This window comes from Sorex araneus, chromosome 2 (genome assembly GCF_027595985.1).
Source record: "Sorex araneus isolate mSorAra2 chromosome 2, mSorAra2.pri, whole genome shotgun sequence".
Lineage (NCBI taxonomy): Eukaryota > Metazoa > Chordata > Mammalia > Eulipotyphla > Soricidae > Sorex > Sorex araneus.
This window is the reverse complement of record NC_073303.1, coordinates 4,536,106-4,553,189: the sequence shown is the minus strand read 5'-3', so window position 1 is coordinate 4,553,189 and position 17,084 is coordinate 4,536,106. Positions and strand designations below refer to the sequence as shown.

At 41.2% G+C, this 17,084-nt stretch overlaps 2 protein-coding genes across 2 annotated transcripts; both read right to left on the bottom strand.

The window, feature by feature from the left end:
- Positions 1 to 238: 238 nt before the first annotated feature.
- LOC129402292 (olfactory receptor 2G3-like) lies at positions 239 to 1,171 on the bottom strand. Its single transcript, XM_055128256.1, has one exon. The coding sequence runs from the start codon at positions 1,169 to 1,171 to the stop codon at positions 239 to 241; it is 933 nt and encodes a 310-aa protein (XP_054984231.1).
- A 10,612-nt stretch (positions 1,172 to 11,783) lies between these two features.
- LOC129402289 (olfactory receptor 2G3-like) lies at positions 11,784 to 12,716 on the bottom strand. Its single transcript, XM_055128245.1, has one exon. The coding sequence runs from the start codon at positions 12,714 to 12,716 to the stop codon at positions 11,784 to 11,786; it is 933 nt and encodes a 310-aa protein (XP_054984220.1).
- Between the last annotated feature and the right edge of the window lie 4,368 nt (positions 12,717 to 17,084).

The window sequence follows — 17,084 nt, the reverse complement described above, 5'->3', positions numbered from 1 at the left end:
CTTGAGAATTATTTTAAAAACTCATTTTTTTAATCTCCTAATTTCTTACTTTTGTTCATACACACAACATACACATTCATACAAAGTTCCATGACCTTCCAAAGAGAATATAAGTGATTTTTTTAAAAACCATGTTATTTATACTGTACATACATACAAAAAATAATAAATGGGTATATTCTATATGCAAGAGCAATTGTCTGACGATATGTCTTAAGTCAATTTCTAGCTAAGAAAGTCACATTTTTTCTATTCTCAACAATCTCATCATAGCTCCTTTCACATCCTTATTCCTGAGAGTATATATGAGGGGGTTGAGGGTGGGAGAAAAAATTCCATAAAATAGTGTAAGGAACTTTCCGTCGACATAACCATAGTACTTCTGTGGTTTGATGTATATGACTGAGCCGGCCCCAAAGAAGAAGGACACCACTATCAGATGAGAGCCACAGGTCCCAAGAGCCTTACGAAAAGCTTGGACTGACCTAAGTTTTATCACTGCTTGCACAATGAGGCCATAGGAGAATAGTATCAATAACACAGGAATTAGGATGAGAACTAGTGTGGCCACAAAAAGCTGAACCTCGTTTGCATGTGTGTCAATACATGACAACTTGACCATGGCAGGCACTTCACATAAGAAGTGATCCAGACGGTGACGCCCACATCGAGGAAGTCGGAGCGTGATCGATACTTGGATGAGACTATTTCCTATTCCACACGCCCATGCTATTCCTGCTAGGGCCTTGCAGAAGGAGGGGTGCATGATGGTGGTGTAATTGAGAGGTTTGCACACAGCTACATAGCGATCAAATGCCATGATAGTCAGGAGGACACATTCCGTGGAACCCAGGGCCAAGAACACGTAGAGTTGGATGACGCAGCCAGTCCAGGTGATGGTCTTGGCTGGTCCCTTCAAATTCCACAGTAACTGAGGGACAGCGCTGGTCGTGAAGCCCAGGTCTAGTAAGGAGAGATTGGTGAGGAAGAAATACATGGGTGTCTGGAGTTTGGCATCCAGACGGGAAACCAGGATGATGACTGAGTTCCCAACAATCGTCAGAAGGTAAGAGACCAAAACCACCACAAAAAGGATGAACTCCACTCGGGGCTGGTCTGAGAATCCGAGGAGAATAAAATATCCATCATCTGTTTCATTGTTTTGTTCCATTGGTCTGTTGGGATAAAAAAGAAAAAATGAATAGAGGAAATTTTATCCAAAAAAAAGTATTCTTTTTATTATTATTTTTGTCTCAATACACATAAGATCTATTTCCTATTCCTTGATAATTATCATTAGAGCTTCAGGTTTGAGTTATGCAATTTTTCTAATAGAAGAGGAAATAAAGGAAGATACAGATGTACAGTAATGCACAAATATTTTGATTAAAAATATACTTAGACAAAAACTAAAGGATTTAAAATAATGTTTGGGTATCCCCCTATCTCCCGCAACTCAGCAGTGACGCCCATAAGCCACCTCTGACTGGCATCAGATAATTCATCATGGGCCACCACCCAGAGTCCATGTCCTCCTCTTCCAGAAGGGAGCAGAACATAACACTCGCCATATGGACACACTGGACCTCATGCTAGGTTGTTTCACTCAGGGCACCCGGAGGGGGACGAGTGAGACCCCTTCCTGCCCCAAGGGGTCAAGCCCTGGAAGCTGAAAACCTCCAGAACTCAACTGCTCCCAGCTCTCGGCCGCTCTCCACACACTTAGGCCCAGCCTCTCTCACGGGTGAACGTATTCCTGGACACTTCATACCCCACGCCACCCGGACTCCAAGAGCACTGCACCACACTGATGGACCACAAAGCAAGAGGCACCCAATCTTAGAGGCATATTTGTTTTACAGATATATAATACTGTCACTGTGAACTGTCACTGTCATCCCATTGCTCATCTAATAGCGTGAACTACTTTATAAAATTAAAAATTAAATAATATGAATAATATTTGGGCCAGAGAGATGTACAGGGATTTAAGTACTTACCTTGCATGCATCCGACCCAATTGTTTCCACCAGGTGTGAACCAAACCCCAAAAATAGTCAAATTAAAAACAATAAGTTCAGAGTGGAGAATCCTGGCCGGTGGGCACCACACACTGGACAATGCTCAGACCCCAGACTGGGCAGATAACACTAGGGTGCCCCAGATGGAGAAGGTGCAGTCTCCCGCCTGCTCCAGATGGAATCCCGGCCACACTGAGCTTCTACTAACATGGATCCGGTATGTGGGGACCAGGACTATTTCTCCAAACCTTTCCTGATAGAGGAAAGAAAACCATTCAGGAACAGCTCCTTTCCCTCTGAACAGCCATGATCTCAGAAGCACACAGACCAATCTCGGAATGGGCAGCTGCTGGCAGAAATGCTCCTGGATAAGCTACGGCCGCATGACTCCCCGGTAGGGGAAGGGTTTTGTCTGTCCCTCAAGCTTTTACCCTTTGCAGCAGCATGGCCACCGCCACCTTCCAGAGCCAACTGGACTGAGAGGTAGGAGCTTGCAGTGATGGGGCACACAAGAAATCTTGTGATGGGGGTGGGGGGGTACAGAACTGGCCCTGCTTCCCACCCAAACTGGACACCAAGCGGCCTCCTCTGCTCCTGAACAACCATGATCCCAGAGACACAAAAACCAGTCTCGGAACACAGCAACCGCCGGCAGAAATAACTCTGGACTTAATTACTAAAATACCAGAATTAAAAAACCGTATGGCCAAAAAGGCACATGAAAAAGTGCTCTGCATCACTAATCATCAGAGAGATGCAGATCAAAACAACTTTGAGATACCACCTCACACCACAGAGACTAGCACACATCCAAAAGAACAAAAGCAACCGCTGTTGGAGAGGATGTGGGGAGAAAGGGACCCTTCTTCACTGCTGGTGGGAATGCCGACTGGTTCAGCCCTTCTGGAAAACAATTTGGACGACTCTCAAAAAATTAGATATTGAATTCCCATTTGACCCAGCAATACCACTGCTGGGAATATATCCCAGAGAGGCAAAAAAGTACAATCAAAACAACATCTGCACATGTATGTTCATTGCAGCACTGTTTACAATAGCCAGAATCTGGAAAAAACCCGAATGCCCCAGAACGGATGACTGGTTGAGGAAACTTTGGTACATCTATACAATGGAATACTATGCAGCTGTTAGAAAAAAGGAGGTCAAGAATTTTGTAGTCAAGTGGATGGGCATGAAAAGTTTCATGCTGAGTGAAATGAGTCAGAAAGAGAGAGACAGACATAGAAAGATTGCACTTATCTATGGTATATAGAATAACAGAGTGGGAGACTAACACCCAAGAACTGTAGAAATAAGTACCAGGAGCTTGACTCCATGGCTTCGAGGCTGGCCTCACGTTCCGGGGAAAGGTCAACTCAGAGAAGCGATCACCAACTACATTGTAGTCGAAGGCCATGTGGGGGAAGGGAGTTGCGGGCTGAATGAGGGCTAGAGACTGAGCACAGCGGCCACTCAACACCTTTATTGCAAACCACAACAGCTAATTAGAGAGAGAAAACAGAAGGGAATGCCTTGCCACAGTGGCAGGGTGGGGTGGGGGGGAGATGGGATTGGGGAGGGTGGGAGGGACACTGGGTTTACGGGTGGTGGAGAATGGGCACTGGTGAAGGGATGGGTTCCAAACTTTGTATGAGGGAAGTATAAGCACAAAAGTGTATAAATCTGTAACTGTACCCTCACGATGATTCTCTAATTAAAAATAAATAAATTAAAAAAAAAAAAACCGTATGGCCATTCTCATGGCCATGCAACATCATATCCTCTTCGTTATCAGCCATGGAAAACATATGATCTAATGATGCCTTTTCGGTAGGTCTGATTGTTGGGGGAAAATTCCAAATAATAATAGTGGATTTTCTGTTGAATATTGAACGTAATCAAAGTAAAGAGAGAGTAAAGTGAAAATCATCTGCCAAACAGGCAGGGTGGGGAGTAGGATGGGGGGGCATACTGGGGTTCTTGGTGGTGGAACATGTGCACTGGTGAAGGGATGGGTGTTTGATCATCGTATGACTGAGACTTAAACCTAAAAGCTTTGTAACTGTTCTCATGGTGATTCAATAAAAAATAACAAATAAATAAATAAAATGTTTTAAAATAGGTTCAAAGATCCACATATGTGCCTTAGCAATAAAGTATGTGCTTGAAAGCTTGTGTGGTCCTGGGTTCAATCTCCAGTGCAGAAATTGGGGAGAAAAAAATGTAAAAACTCACCTATGCACATGCGTAGATGAAGCACTGGCATTCTCCCACCTGTCTGCATTGTTCTGGGTAATAAAATTTGGTAAGTATAAAATATTCTTTTTATTATTATTATTAGTGAATCACTGTGAGATAAAGTTTACAGACTTACAAGTTTTCATGCTTAGTTTTCAGTCATACAATGATCGAGTACCCATCCCTCCACCAGTGCCCATTTAACACCACCAATGGTCCCAGCATCCCTCCCACCACCCCCACCCTGTCCCCTTCATCACACCCCACCTCTGTGGCAGGGCATTCTCTTTTGCTCTCTGTCTCTTTTGGGGTGTTGTGGCTTGCTACAGAGGTATTAAGTGGGCATCATGCTCAGTCTATAGTCTATTTTCAGCCCATATCTCCCATCCCTAGTGGGTCCGCCTTTGCTTGGTGATCCCTTCTCTAGCAGAGCTGCTTCTTCACCTAGCATGTGAGGCCAGCATCCAAGCTGTGAAGTTTACCAGTCACCTGTTCTCGGACACTCGGTTTTTTCCTGATCCTGGCTCTTGTGAACAGTGCTGCAATGAACATATAGGTGCAGATATCACTTTCACTATACATTTTTGCACCTCCAGGATATTTTCCCAGAAGTGGTATTGCTGGGTCAAATAGGAGCTCATTATCTAATTTTATTCTCTTACCATTTTAATATCTTAATCAGTGCCCCATATTTACTTTTTTTTCTTTTTGCATCACACACAGTGGTGCTCAGGGGTTGCTCCTGGTTCTGCACTAATGAATCTAGCAGAGTTCAGGGGACCATCTGGGATGCCAGGAATCAAACCCCGGTCAGCTGCCTACAAGGCAAATCCCCTAGAAGCAGTACTATCACTCTTATGGGCATATCTTATTAGATTATTTATTTTTCAGAATTGTGAAAGCTAGAATTGTCATTTCATTCAGTTGTGTTTGTAATTCTAAAAGGTAAATTCACTAAAAATAATTCTAGATTTTTATTTACTGTCCTAAATTTTATTTAATTAATCTGTTAAGGATAAATTCACAAATATAATTATTATATTGCAAGTGTCCACCAGGATGACTCAATGGTCACTCATATGGAAGAATGATCACAAATAAGATAATTAACATCTAGCCTCTCATATGTTCAATATCGTTCACTTTTGTGTCTGGATATATGTTGCATATGCTTAAGATTTTGATTTAAGTACATTCCAAGTGCACAATACCATTTTATTAACTATGGCCAGACTGCTGAACATTGACTGCTCAGAACTTATTCTTTTTCTAGTAAGCAGCTGTGCCCTTTACTGATATTATCCTCCTTTCCTTTCCCTCCAGACATTGGACAGCACCATCCTATTCTATTTCCTGTTCTTAGGGTATTGGCTTTGTCTTATTTTAGGCTCCTCATATATCTGATACCATATAGTATTTGTCTTTCTCTGACTGCTTCAACTCATGTAGCATAATGATGTTCCTCTGATTTTCACAGTTTGTAGCTAATGTTGGAATTCCTACTTATTACTAAAATGATTGATATATGTGTATAAAACAGATTATCTTCATTAATCCCTTAGAGGACATTTAGATAATTCTCATTTCTCTTCTTTTGCCCCCTCAAACCCCTTTCTCAGATGTTCTCATTTCTTATCTATTGTGCATAATTTCAGTGAATTTGGTCTATGCAGATAGATTTTTGAAATACTGATTTAATACTCATATATGTATAAATTAATTTTTAAGTCATGCTATTTTCCACAATGGCTCTACCATTTTACATTCCCTCCAAAAATATATAAGGATTCCTTAATTTTTTTCACTTTAAAGCCAAATGTTCAAATTTATATAGCTGTATATCCAAACCACAAAACCAACAACACTGAAAACAGGAGATCCAAACCCCAAATTTACACTGTGTCTGCCAAGGAGTCAGTGTGAGGATTGGGAACAACCCCCGGGACACCTTGGTGAGATCTATGCTAAAATGCAGTATCTCCAAACGGAATTACTTTAAAAATTACGATGCTTTAATAAAGCGTTTTTATTTTTGTTAATTTTAAAATAAATATATTTGTGCAACTAGTAATAAATTCTATTCAGACACTAAAAATCATACTATAGAAATTCCCATATACCATATATTTCAAATGATACTTAACAGCAAATACTAATTTTCCCAATCTACGTGCCTTAGCTTTTATCATTAAAATTTATATTTCAATTGTTTAAAAAAAAATAAGTACATGAGGCTGAAGAGAGTACAGTTTGTAGGGAATTGCCTTGTACACAGCTGATCCAAATCCATCCCAGCATCACATCTGGTCCCCCAAATCCCTCCAGGAACACGACCTAAACTCAGAGCTATGACTAAGCCCTGAGCACCCCAAGGATGACCCTAAAACAAAAGAGAGAGCAAGAGAGAAAGGGAGAGAGAATACAATAAAACCAAAAAAAAGTCAGATCAAATGATAGCACGTTAGTCTCATGATTTCTGGAAAACAACATAATTTTTACAGTTTAAAATTAGAATCCAGCTTAAACTTGAATTTGTCTAAAGGAATATAAAATAAATCAGTGTTGACCTGCTACAGGGGTGTTTTGGAAAATGGAAAAAATAGTGGGAGGATTGAGGTTGGAATATTAAATCCTGCCAAAAAATTACCATGAACAAATTTATAAATCACAGTGTTAAAATAAAGTGGGGGATAATGGAATTTTTTAGAAGTAGTATCTTTCAAAATATGAATTCACATTTCTCAAACTAGATAAATTTAGGAATTACTAATTCTCTAATTTGCCATCAAATTTCAAGATCACTAAATTTAATTCAATTTCAATTTTAGGAAAAATTATAGAAACAAATTTTCATATTTTCATAAAGAACATAACATTAAGAGAGGTGCTTAAGTCTGAACTATTTGAGTTTTTTTCTTTTTTTGGCTTTCTGGGTCACACCTGGCAATGCTCAGGGCTGAGTCCTGGCTCTGCACTCAGGAATCACTCCTGGCGGTGCTCGGGGTACCATATGGGATGCTGGGAATAGAACCTGAGTCGGGAAGGCAAGCACCCTACCTGCTGTGCTATCACTCCAGTCCCAAGACAGAATTATTTGTATCAAAATCACTAGTAAAAAAAATTTAATTATTGTCATATTTTTAAACAGCATTCTAAAATCTTTTAAGCAGCTATAAGGAACTCTACCAAGAAGACCTGCACTTCTACACTTCCTTATATCTGCCTAGCTTTCTGACCTGACTAAGTTGAAGACTATCTATACCTTCTCCCACCTAGAAACTGGAGATGAGAAGTGGAGGCATTTGCCCTTCCACAGTTCAAGTCTAAGATAGATGGGTTGATACTTGTGTGTATGTGGATTCAAAGGAAGTGAAGATCTGAGAAATTGAAGAATCAAAAATTAGTGTTTGTGCTTGGAAAAATAATTAGAGTATATATGCTCTAAAAATTAGTTTTTGTGTATGTGTTTATATATATACATATATATATATTCAAGCCCAAAACATGACTGCAAAATTTATCATTCCAAACTCTGAAATATAAACAAAAGCTATATTGAGCTATTTGAAAATGGGAGACATGGGTTAGATAAAAGATGTTTTTTCTTTGAGGGAAATTCAACTGCTTTTCCCTCAGACACTTGTCTGATTATTCTTGTGAGATGAGCAATGGCTATATTTGGTAAAGCTGCATCCAGGTCAGACCTCGAATAACTCCTCATAAAGAAACTATAGGTGAGACTAAGTAAATGGTTCAAGTAGTTGAGTTGGTGATGCAAGTGAAGTCAAAACCAGAGAGAGAGAGAGAGAGAGAGAGAGAGAGAATGAGAGAGATGTGAGAACGGGAAGCTTACTTACTCCTCGAGGTCAACCACTTCGTTCTTTTATTTTCACAACCATGCAGAAAAGAAGGCTGCTGGAATGACTTTCACAAATTAGAATGTCTCCCTGAAGTGAATATCTCTGACCAATGCTTACAAACTGCCTGAAAGTAAATATTTCCTAACCAATAATCCCAGGATAAAAGTACATTAGAGAAAAATACTCGGGGACCTGTATCTCCAAGTTGCTCATTAATGTGGAGTTTGAGAGTGTCCCGAGCAAGTTTTTCCCAGGGGTGAAGCTTAAAAGAATGCAGTTCTCAAGTGAACTTTTTCTGTCTCTAAATGATGATATCAGAGATAAATTCCCTCACCTCATTTCACTGTCCAGAGTATATGTTAGTATATTCTTTGTAGTGGATGAACGGATAAAAGATAGTGTGGGGAAACAATGACTTTGCTATTAGAAATTTCCTGGGCAATAAGGAATCAGGGCCAGAGAGATAGTAAAGGCATTAAGGTGCCTGCCTTGCACAGGATCTGCCCTAGTAGATCTCCAGCCATGCACATGGTCCCCTGAGCACTGCAAGGAGTTATACCTGAGCAGTAGCCAGGAGTAAATCCAAAGAACTGGGTAGAGCTCAATACCACTTTCAAACAAGTAAAGGATTTAATTATCTATATAATCAGATAAATGAGACAATTTTTTGTAATTAGGTATGTTCCTTAGTAATCATAAAGTGAAGATGTGGTTCATCAGTAGAGCACTTTACTTTCATTTGTGATGTCCTGGGTTTCGTTTTTGGCGGAAAAAAAGAAGGTTTCAATAAGCATGAATATTTTTAAATTTCTATAAATTTTTACCACTACAGTGCCTCCACTATGATTTAATAATGAACTCATCAAATTTTATTTAAAGAAACTCAGTTTCATGGATCATCAAGTTAATTGACTTGTTTTCCTTGTCTTTTTTTGTTTCTCTTTTCCAGTGTGTTTTATGCTTATGTTGTTTTTATCTAGGCACTGTGACGTTAAAAGTTGCTGACAAGAGGGTTTCAGGCATAGAGTGTTCCAACACCAGTCCCAATATCAGTGTCCACATTCCTCCATCAATGACTGCAGTTTCCCTTCCTTCCCACCCTATCTCCTTCACAAGCACATTCTTAAGTTTAACTGTAGTGTTGGTTGTAGTGGCTCAGATATATACATGTAGTGTTCTACACTCCAGAAATATTCAACAGTCCTTCTTTTGTCCCTATATTTCCTCCAGACCTCCTCATCTTGCACGACCACCCCCTTATCTTTTCTTCCCTTGAGGGCTTGAGGGTTGGGGTCACAACCATATAGAAGAGGGAGATCAATTTGCTGTGTGTCTAGGCATAGGAGCTATTCTTGTCAACTGCATTGACAATGAACCCTTAAGAAATCAAGATCCATGGTAAAGGCAGAAAGAACAAGACTAATGCAATGAAGAACACCTGGACCGTGTTGCAGTGAGTGTCCACACCTGCGAGCTTAAGCATCAAGGGCACCTTTCAGAAGAAAGTATAGATGCACCGGTGTCTGAAGCGAGGTATCAGGAGGCCAGTGGTACCCTGGATGAGCGTGTTTCCTGCACTGCACATCCAAGAAAGGTCTGCAGAGCCTCATAGTGATCTTAGGTCATCACAGCTTGGAGGACACATTCAATGGAGCCCAACCACAGAACTGGGAGGAGCCGAGCAGCACAGCCAGGGACAGTGATGGCCTTGCCACCTCTCGGGTTACACAGCAGCCAGGGGCCAAAGCTGGTGGTAAAGCAAATGCCAACCAGGGAGAGCTGAGTGAGGAAGAGTACATGGCAGGGTGGAGTTTGGGGTCTACGGGAGAGACCAGAATGATGAGCGTGTTTCCCAGCAGAGTTGTGAGGTAGGACACCAGCTCTAACACAAAAAAGAGGATGTTTTCCCAGTGAGGCTGCTCAGAGAAGGTCACCACGATAAAGTCTGGGTGGACACTGCCATTGAGGAAGTCCAAAGGCAGTGTCCTTGTTCAGAAAAAGGATTTTAGGAATACTGTCACAGGGTTAGAGAGAGGATTGTGTGTAGCTATGGGTCCTAAACTCAGCTCTTGTGAAGAATTCAGAGAAGCACTGACTGAGGGAGGAATAATGGTCATTCGTGCCAGACATTTTGGCAAGGAGCCCTTGGATGCTTCAGCAGGTCCTCGCAAGGGCAGGACTGTACAGAGAGAGAGAAGGAGGCTAATTGTGTCAGCAGAGAGATTTGCTGACAGGTACGGACAAGACTAGTGAGGTAAAGTTCATCAGGGAGGAAAATAGACAGTGAAGAGGAAAAGGCTGTTCGAAGCTCATAACAAATTTAGTTAATTTACAACTTATGAAAAGTCACTGTATCAGTGTCATTCGTTGCTCATCGATTTGCTCAGCACCAGTAACGTCTCCATCATGTGATTTGTTGTTACTGTTTTTGGCACATCAAATACGCCCATGGGGAGCTTGCCAGGCTCTGCCCTGAAGGCAAGATACTCTTTGTAGCTCGCCAGGCTCTCCAAGAGGGGCAGAGGAAACAAATCCGGATCGACTGTGTGCAAAGCAAACTCCCTACCAGCAAGGCTATCAATCCAGCCGAGATAGCACAGGAATTAAAAAAAAAAAAACTTGCTTGCATGTGACCAACCACAGTTAGATTTTCAGCATCAAATATGGTTTGCCTCCCCCTCCCCCGCCCCCTACACTGCCAGGGAGCCTCTAGGAAAAGCCCTGGAGCTCCAATGGGTATGACCCGAACCCAGGATCTTAAAGAAATTCAAACACATCTTAAGTGTACATTTAAATTTCTGACACATTTCCACCAAATATTCACTTGTAAGATGAGACTAAGATAAGAAATGGAGGAAGTGAGATAAGGGAAGAAGGCAGATTTTATGGGATATTGAAGGCAGATTTTGTGGGATATTGACAGTTGGGACAGTTACAAACAATACAATGAGCCCTCACTAATTGCCAACAAGTTCGTGGAAACAGGAATTTTATATAAAAGTTTGTGTTAAAAAATTTATTTTGAATAATTCAATTGGTCCAATATCAGCCAAGACTTCTGTTTATCATGTGACAACAAAGTGAACTTGAACATAGGAAAGTTATTGGAAAAACTTCAGTACATGTTTAGTGGACAATATTTAACAAAATTTGGCCCTCTATTCAATACAAATACCAGAAAGTAAAAAATTCACTGCTTCTATATGCAACATATTTTTCTCCTTTTGATATTAAAATAGAATATGCATAATATTGAAATATATAACCCATGTTTCTGAATACAAAGTATAACTGATCACATCAAAGATTTTGCTTTGCTTTAATATAATAATAATTTTATCATTTCCTCTTTGTTCCTAGCCCATTATTTTATTCCACACAGATTTTAAGAAATAAATTATACTTACTGTATATGCTTATAAATGAATTTTTGCTTGAGAACGGTTTTAAAAATTCAATTTTTTAAATTTCACAATTTTTTTTGTACATGAACACAACATACATTCATACAAACGTTTATGACCTTCCAAGGTGAATATAAGTATTTTTTTTCAAAATCCTGTCATTTGTGCTATATCCACACAGAAAAATAATAAACAGCATATTCTATATGCAAGAGCAATTGTCTGATGATATGTCTTAAGTCACTTTCCAGCATAGAAAGTCACTTTTCGTCTATTCTCAACAATCTCCACAGAGCTCCCTTCACATCCTTATTCCTGAGAGTATATATGAGGGGGTTGAGGGTGGGAGTCACAACTGCATAGAAGAGTGTAAGGAACTTTCCGTCGACATAGCCATAGTACTTCTGTGGTTTGATGTATATGACCGAGCTGGTCCCAAAGAAGAAGGACACCACTATCAGATGAGAGCCACAGGTCCCAAGAGCCTTGCGCCAAGCTTGGGCTGACTTCAGTTTTGCCACTGCTTGCACAATGAGGCCATAGGAGAGCAGTATCAATGACATAGGAATAAGAATGATAACTAGTGTGGCCACAAAAAGCTGAACCTCATTTGCATGTGTGTTAACACATGCCAACTTGACTATGGCAGGTACTTCACATAAGAAGTGATCCAGATGGTGATGCCCACATCGAGGAAGCCGAAGAAGGCTGGTGACGTGCATGAGACTATTTCCTATTCCACTTACCCATGCTATTCCTGCTAGGGCCTTGCAGAAGGAGGGGTGCATGATGGTGGTGTAATTGAGAGGTTTGCACACAGCTACATAGCGATCAAATGCCATGATAGTCAGGAGGACACATTCCGTGGAACCCAGGGACAAGAACACGTACAGTTGGATGACACAGCCAGTCCAGGTGATGGTCTTGGCCGGTCCCTTCAAATTCCACAGTAACTGAGGGACAGCGCTGGTCGTGAAGCCCAGGTCTAGTAAGGAGAGATTGGTGAGGAAGAAATACATGGGTGTCTGGAGTTTGGCATCTAGACGGGAAACAAGGATGATGACTGAGTTCCCAATAATCGTCAGAAGGTAGGAGACCAAAACCACCACAAAAAGGATAAACTCCAATTGGGGTTGGTCTGAAAATCCGAGCAAGATAAAATATCCATCATCTGTTTCATTATTTTGTTCCATTGGTCTGTTGGGATAAAAAGAAAAAATGAACACAGAAACTTCGTCCAAAAAAAAAGTATTCTCTTCATTATTACTTTTGTCTCCATACACATTAGATCCATTTCCTATTCCTTATCAATGATAATTATTCTTTGATAATTATCATTAAAGCTTCAGGTTTGATTTGTGCAATTTTGCTAGTAGAAGAGGAAGTAAAGGAAGATACAGATGTATAGTAATGCACAAATATTTTTATTAAAAAGACATTTAGGCAAAAACTAAAGGATTTAAAATAATGTTTGGGTATCCCCTATCTCTGGCCACTCAGCAGTGACGCCCATAAGCCACCTCTGACTGGCACCAGATAATCTCATCATGGACCACCACCCTGAGTCCTTGTCCTTCTCTCCCTGAAGGGAGCAGAACATGACACTCGCCATATGGACACAGTGGACCTCCTGCCAGGTTGTTTCACTCAGGACACCAGGGAGGGGGAGGAGTGAGACCCATTCCTGCCACAAGAGACCAAGTCCTGGTAGCTGAAAACCTCCAGAACTCAACTGCTTCCCAGCTCTCGGCTGCTCTCCACACACTTAGGTCCAGCCTTACACATGAGTGGACCTATTCCTGGACACTTCATACCCCACGCCACCCGGACTCCAAGAGTGCTGCAGCACATTGATGGGGTACAAAGTTGGAGGCAACCAATCTTAAAGGCATATTTGTTTTACAGATATATAATACTGTCACTGTGAACTGTCACTATCATCCCATTGCTCATCAGTTGCTCGAGTGGGCACCAGAATGTCTCCATTGTGACACTTGTTACTTTTTTTGGCATATCCAATATACTACGAGGAGCTTGACAGGCTGTGTGGGCGAAATACCTCGGTAGCTTGCTGGGCTTCCGAGAGGGATGGAGGAATCAAACCCTTGTCAGCTGCATGCAAGGCAAACTCCTTACCCGCTGTGCTATTGCTCCAGCCCTTACAGATATATGTATATATAAAATATATATACATATATATGCCCACAAGGCTCAACCTTTAACAACATGTTAGTGGCCTCTTATAGAAGTGCTTAATGGCCCCTGGGTGAAATACAACAATCTTCACACTCTTCCCTCTAAGGAAACTTTTTGGAGTGTTTTCAGTGGGTTTTCATAAGAAATGATACAAAACATATTATTTTACTTCTGCTTAGCGGTAGAGGTTAGGATTCGTAATGGAAATATCTGAAATATGGTGGTGCGAATGTGTAATGGTGTTAGATTGGTGGATGAATTTAAAGCCAATCAAATGTTGTGAACTAATATATAAAATAAAAAAATTAAATAATATGAATAATGTTTTGGCCAGAGAGATGTACAGGGATTTAGGTACTTATGTGCATGCATCCGACCCAGTTGTTTCTTGGCACCACAGCCCAGAGGGTCCCCCAAGAGTGATCTCTGAACACAGAGCCAGGAGCAAGCCCTCAGCACCACCAGGTGTGAACCAAACCCCTAAATAGTCAAATTAAAAACAATATGTTCAGAGTGAAGAATCCTGCCGGTGGGCACCACGCATGGAAGAATGCTCCAGACCCCAGATGGGCTGATAACACTGGGGTGGCCCAGATGGAGAAGGTGCAGTCTCCCCGCCTGCTGAAGATGGAATCCCGGCGACACTGAGCATCTACTAACATGGATCCGGTATGTGGGGACCAGGACTATTTCTCCAACCTTTCCTGATATACAAAAAAAAAAAACGTTCAGGAACAGCTCCTTTGCCTCTGATCGTCCATGATCCCAGAGGCACAGAGACCAATCTCAGAATCTGGTGGCTGCTGGCAGAAATGCTCCTGAACTATGGCTCCATACCTCCCCGGTAGGGGAAGGATTTTTGTCTGTCCCTCAGGCTTTTCCCCTTTGTGGCAGCATGGCGACCGCCACCTTTCAGAGCCAATTAAACAGAAAGGTAGGAGCTTGCAGTGATGGGGAGCACAGGAAATCTTGTGATGGTGGGGGCAGAACTGGCCCTGCTTCCCACCCAAACTGGACCCCGAGCAGCCTCCCATAAACAACTCCTCTGCTCCTGAACAGCCGAGATCCCAGAGGCACACAGACCAATCTTGGAACACAGCGATTGCCGGCAGAAGTAACTCTGGACTTAATTACTAAAATACCAGAATTACAAAACCAAGCGGCCGCTCTCTTGACTATGCAACATTATATCCTCTTCGTTATCAGCCATAGAAAACGTATGATCTAATGATGCCTTTTTGGCACCTCTGATTGTTGGGGGAAAATTCCAAGTAAAAATAGTGAGTTTTCTGTCGAAAATTGAACTTAATCAAAGTAAAAAGAGAGTAAAGTGAAAATCATCTGCCAAACAGGCAGGGTGGGGGCTAGGATGAGGGGGGCATACTGGGGTTCTTGGTGGTGGAACATGTGCACTGATGAAGGGATAGGTGTTTGGTCATTGTATGACTGAGACTTAAACCTAAAAGCTTTGTAACTGTTCTCGTGGTGATTCAATAAAAAATAAACCGTCACTGTCACTGTCATCCCTTTGCTCATTGATTTGTTCAAGCGGGCACTAGTAACCTCTCTCATTTATTGTTACTGTTTTTGGCATATCCAATACGCATGGGTAGCTTGCCAGGCTCTGCCACGAAGTCTCCATAATATCGGTAGCTTGCCGCCCTCTACGAGAGGGACGGAGCAATTGAACACGGGTTGGCCGTGTGAAAGGCAAAAGCCCAACCGCTGTGCTATCGCCCCAGCAAATAAATAAAGAAATAAATAAATAAATAATATTTTTTAAAAAATAGCTTCAAAGATCCACATATGTGCCTTATCAATAAAGTATGTCCTTGAAAGCTTGTGGGTCCCTGGGTTCAATCTCCAGTGCAAAAAATGGGGAGAAAAAATGTAAAAACTCACCCATGCACATGCATAGATGAAGCACTGGCATTCTGCCACCTGTCTGCATTGTTCTGGGTAATAAAATTTGGTAAGTATAAAATATTCTTTTTATTATTATTATTAGTGAATCACCGTGAGATAAAGTCTATAGACATACAAGTTTTCATGCTTACGTTTCAGTCATACAATGATCGAGTACCCATCCCTGCACCAGTGCCCATTTAACACCACCAATGGTCCCAGCATCCCTCCCACCACCCCCACCCTGTCCCCTTCACCCCACCCTGCCTCTGTGGCAGGGCATTCCCTTTTGCTCTCTCTCTCTTTTAGGGTGTTGTGGTTTGCTACATAGGTATTAAGTGGGCATCATGTTCGGTCTATAGTCTATTTTCAGCCCATATCTCCCATCCCTAGTGGGTCCGCCTAGCACCCTTTGCTTGGTGATCCCTTCTCTAGCAGAGCTGCTTCTTCACCTAGCATGTGAGGCCAGCTTCCAAGCTGTGGAGTTAATCAGTCATCTGTTCTCGGGCACTTGGCTTTTTTCCAGATTCTGGCTATTGTGAGCAGTGCTGCAATAAACATGTAAGTGCAGATGTCACTTTTACTATACTTTTTAGTATCTCCAGGATATTTTCCCAGAAGTGCTATTGCTGGGTCAAATAGGAGCTCAATTTCTAATTTTATTCTCTTACCATTTTAATATCCTAATCTGTGCCTCTTTTTTTTCTTTTTTTTTTCTTTTTGCATCACACCCAATGGTGCTCAGGGGTTGCTCCTGGTTCTGTACTAAGGAATCCTAGCAGAGCTCAGGGGACTCTCTGGGATGCTGGGTGCCAGGGATCAAACCTCAGTCGGCTGCCTACAAGTCAAATACCCCAGAAGCTGTACTATCACTCTTACAGGCATATTTTACTCGATTATTTACTTTTACAAATTGTGAAAGCAAGAATTGTCATTTCGTACAGTTGTGTTTATAATTCTAAAAGGTAAATTAGGTAAATATAATTCTGGATTTTTATTTACTGTCGTAAATTTTGTTTAATTAAAGTGTTAAGGAATAATTCACAACTATAATTATTATATTGCAAATGTCCACCAGGATAACTCGATGGTCACTTATATTGAAGAATAATTACAAACAAGATAATTAACATCTAGCCTCTCATATGTTTAATATCCTTCACTTTTGTGTCTGGATATATGTTGCATATGCTTAAGATTTTGATTTAAGTACATTCCAAGTGCATAGCACCATTTTATTAACTATGGCCAGCCTGCCCAACATTGACTCCTCAGAACTTAATTCTTTTTCTAGTAAGCAGCTGCACCTTTACTGATATTATCCTCCCTTCCTTTCCCTCCAGACATTGGACAGCACCATCCTATTCTATTCCCTGTTCTTAAGGTATTGGCTTTGTCTTCTTTTAGGCTCCTCATATATCTGATACCATATAGTATTTGTCTTTCTCTGGCTGCTTCAC

What these genes read in the sequence shown, in the direction of transcription:
- LOC129402289 (XM_055128245.1), bottom strand. Translation starts at nt 12,716, where the DNA reads ATGGAACAAAATAATGAAACAGATGATGGATATTTTATCTTGCTCGGA.
- LOC129402292 (XM_055128256.1), bottom strand. Translation starts at nt 1,171, where the DNA reads ATGGAACAAAACAATGAAACAGATGATGGATATTTTATTCTCCTCGGA.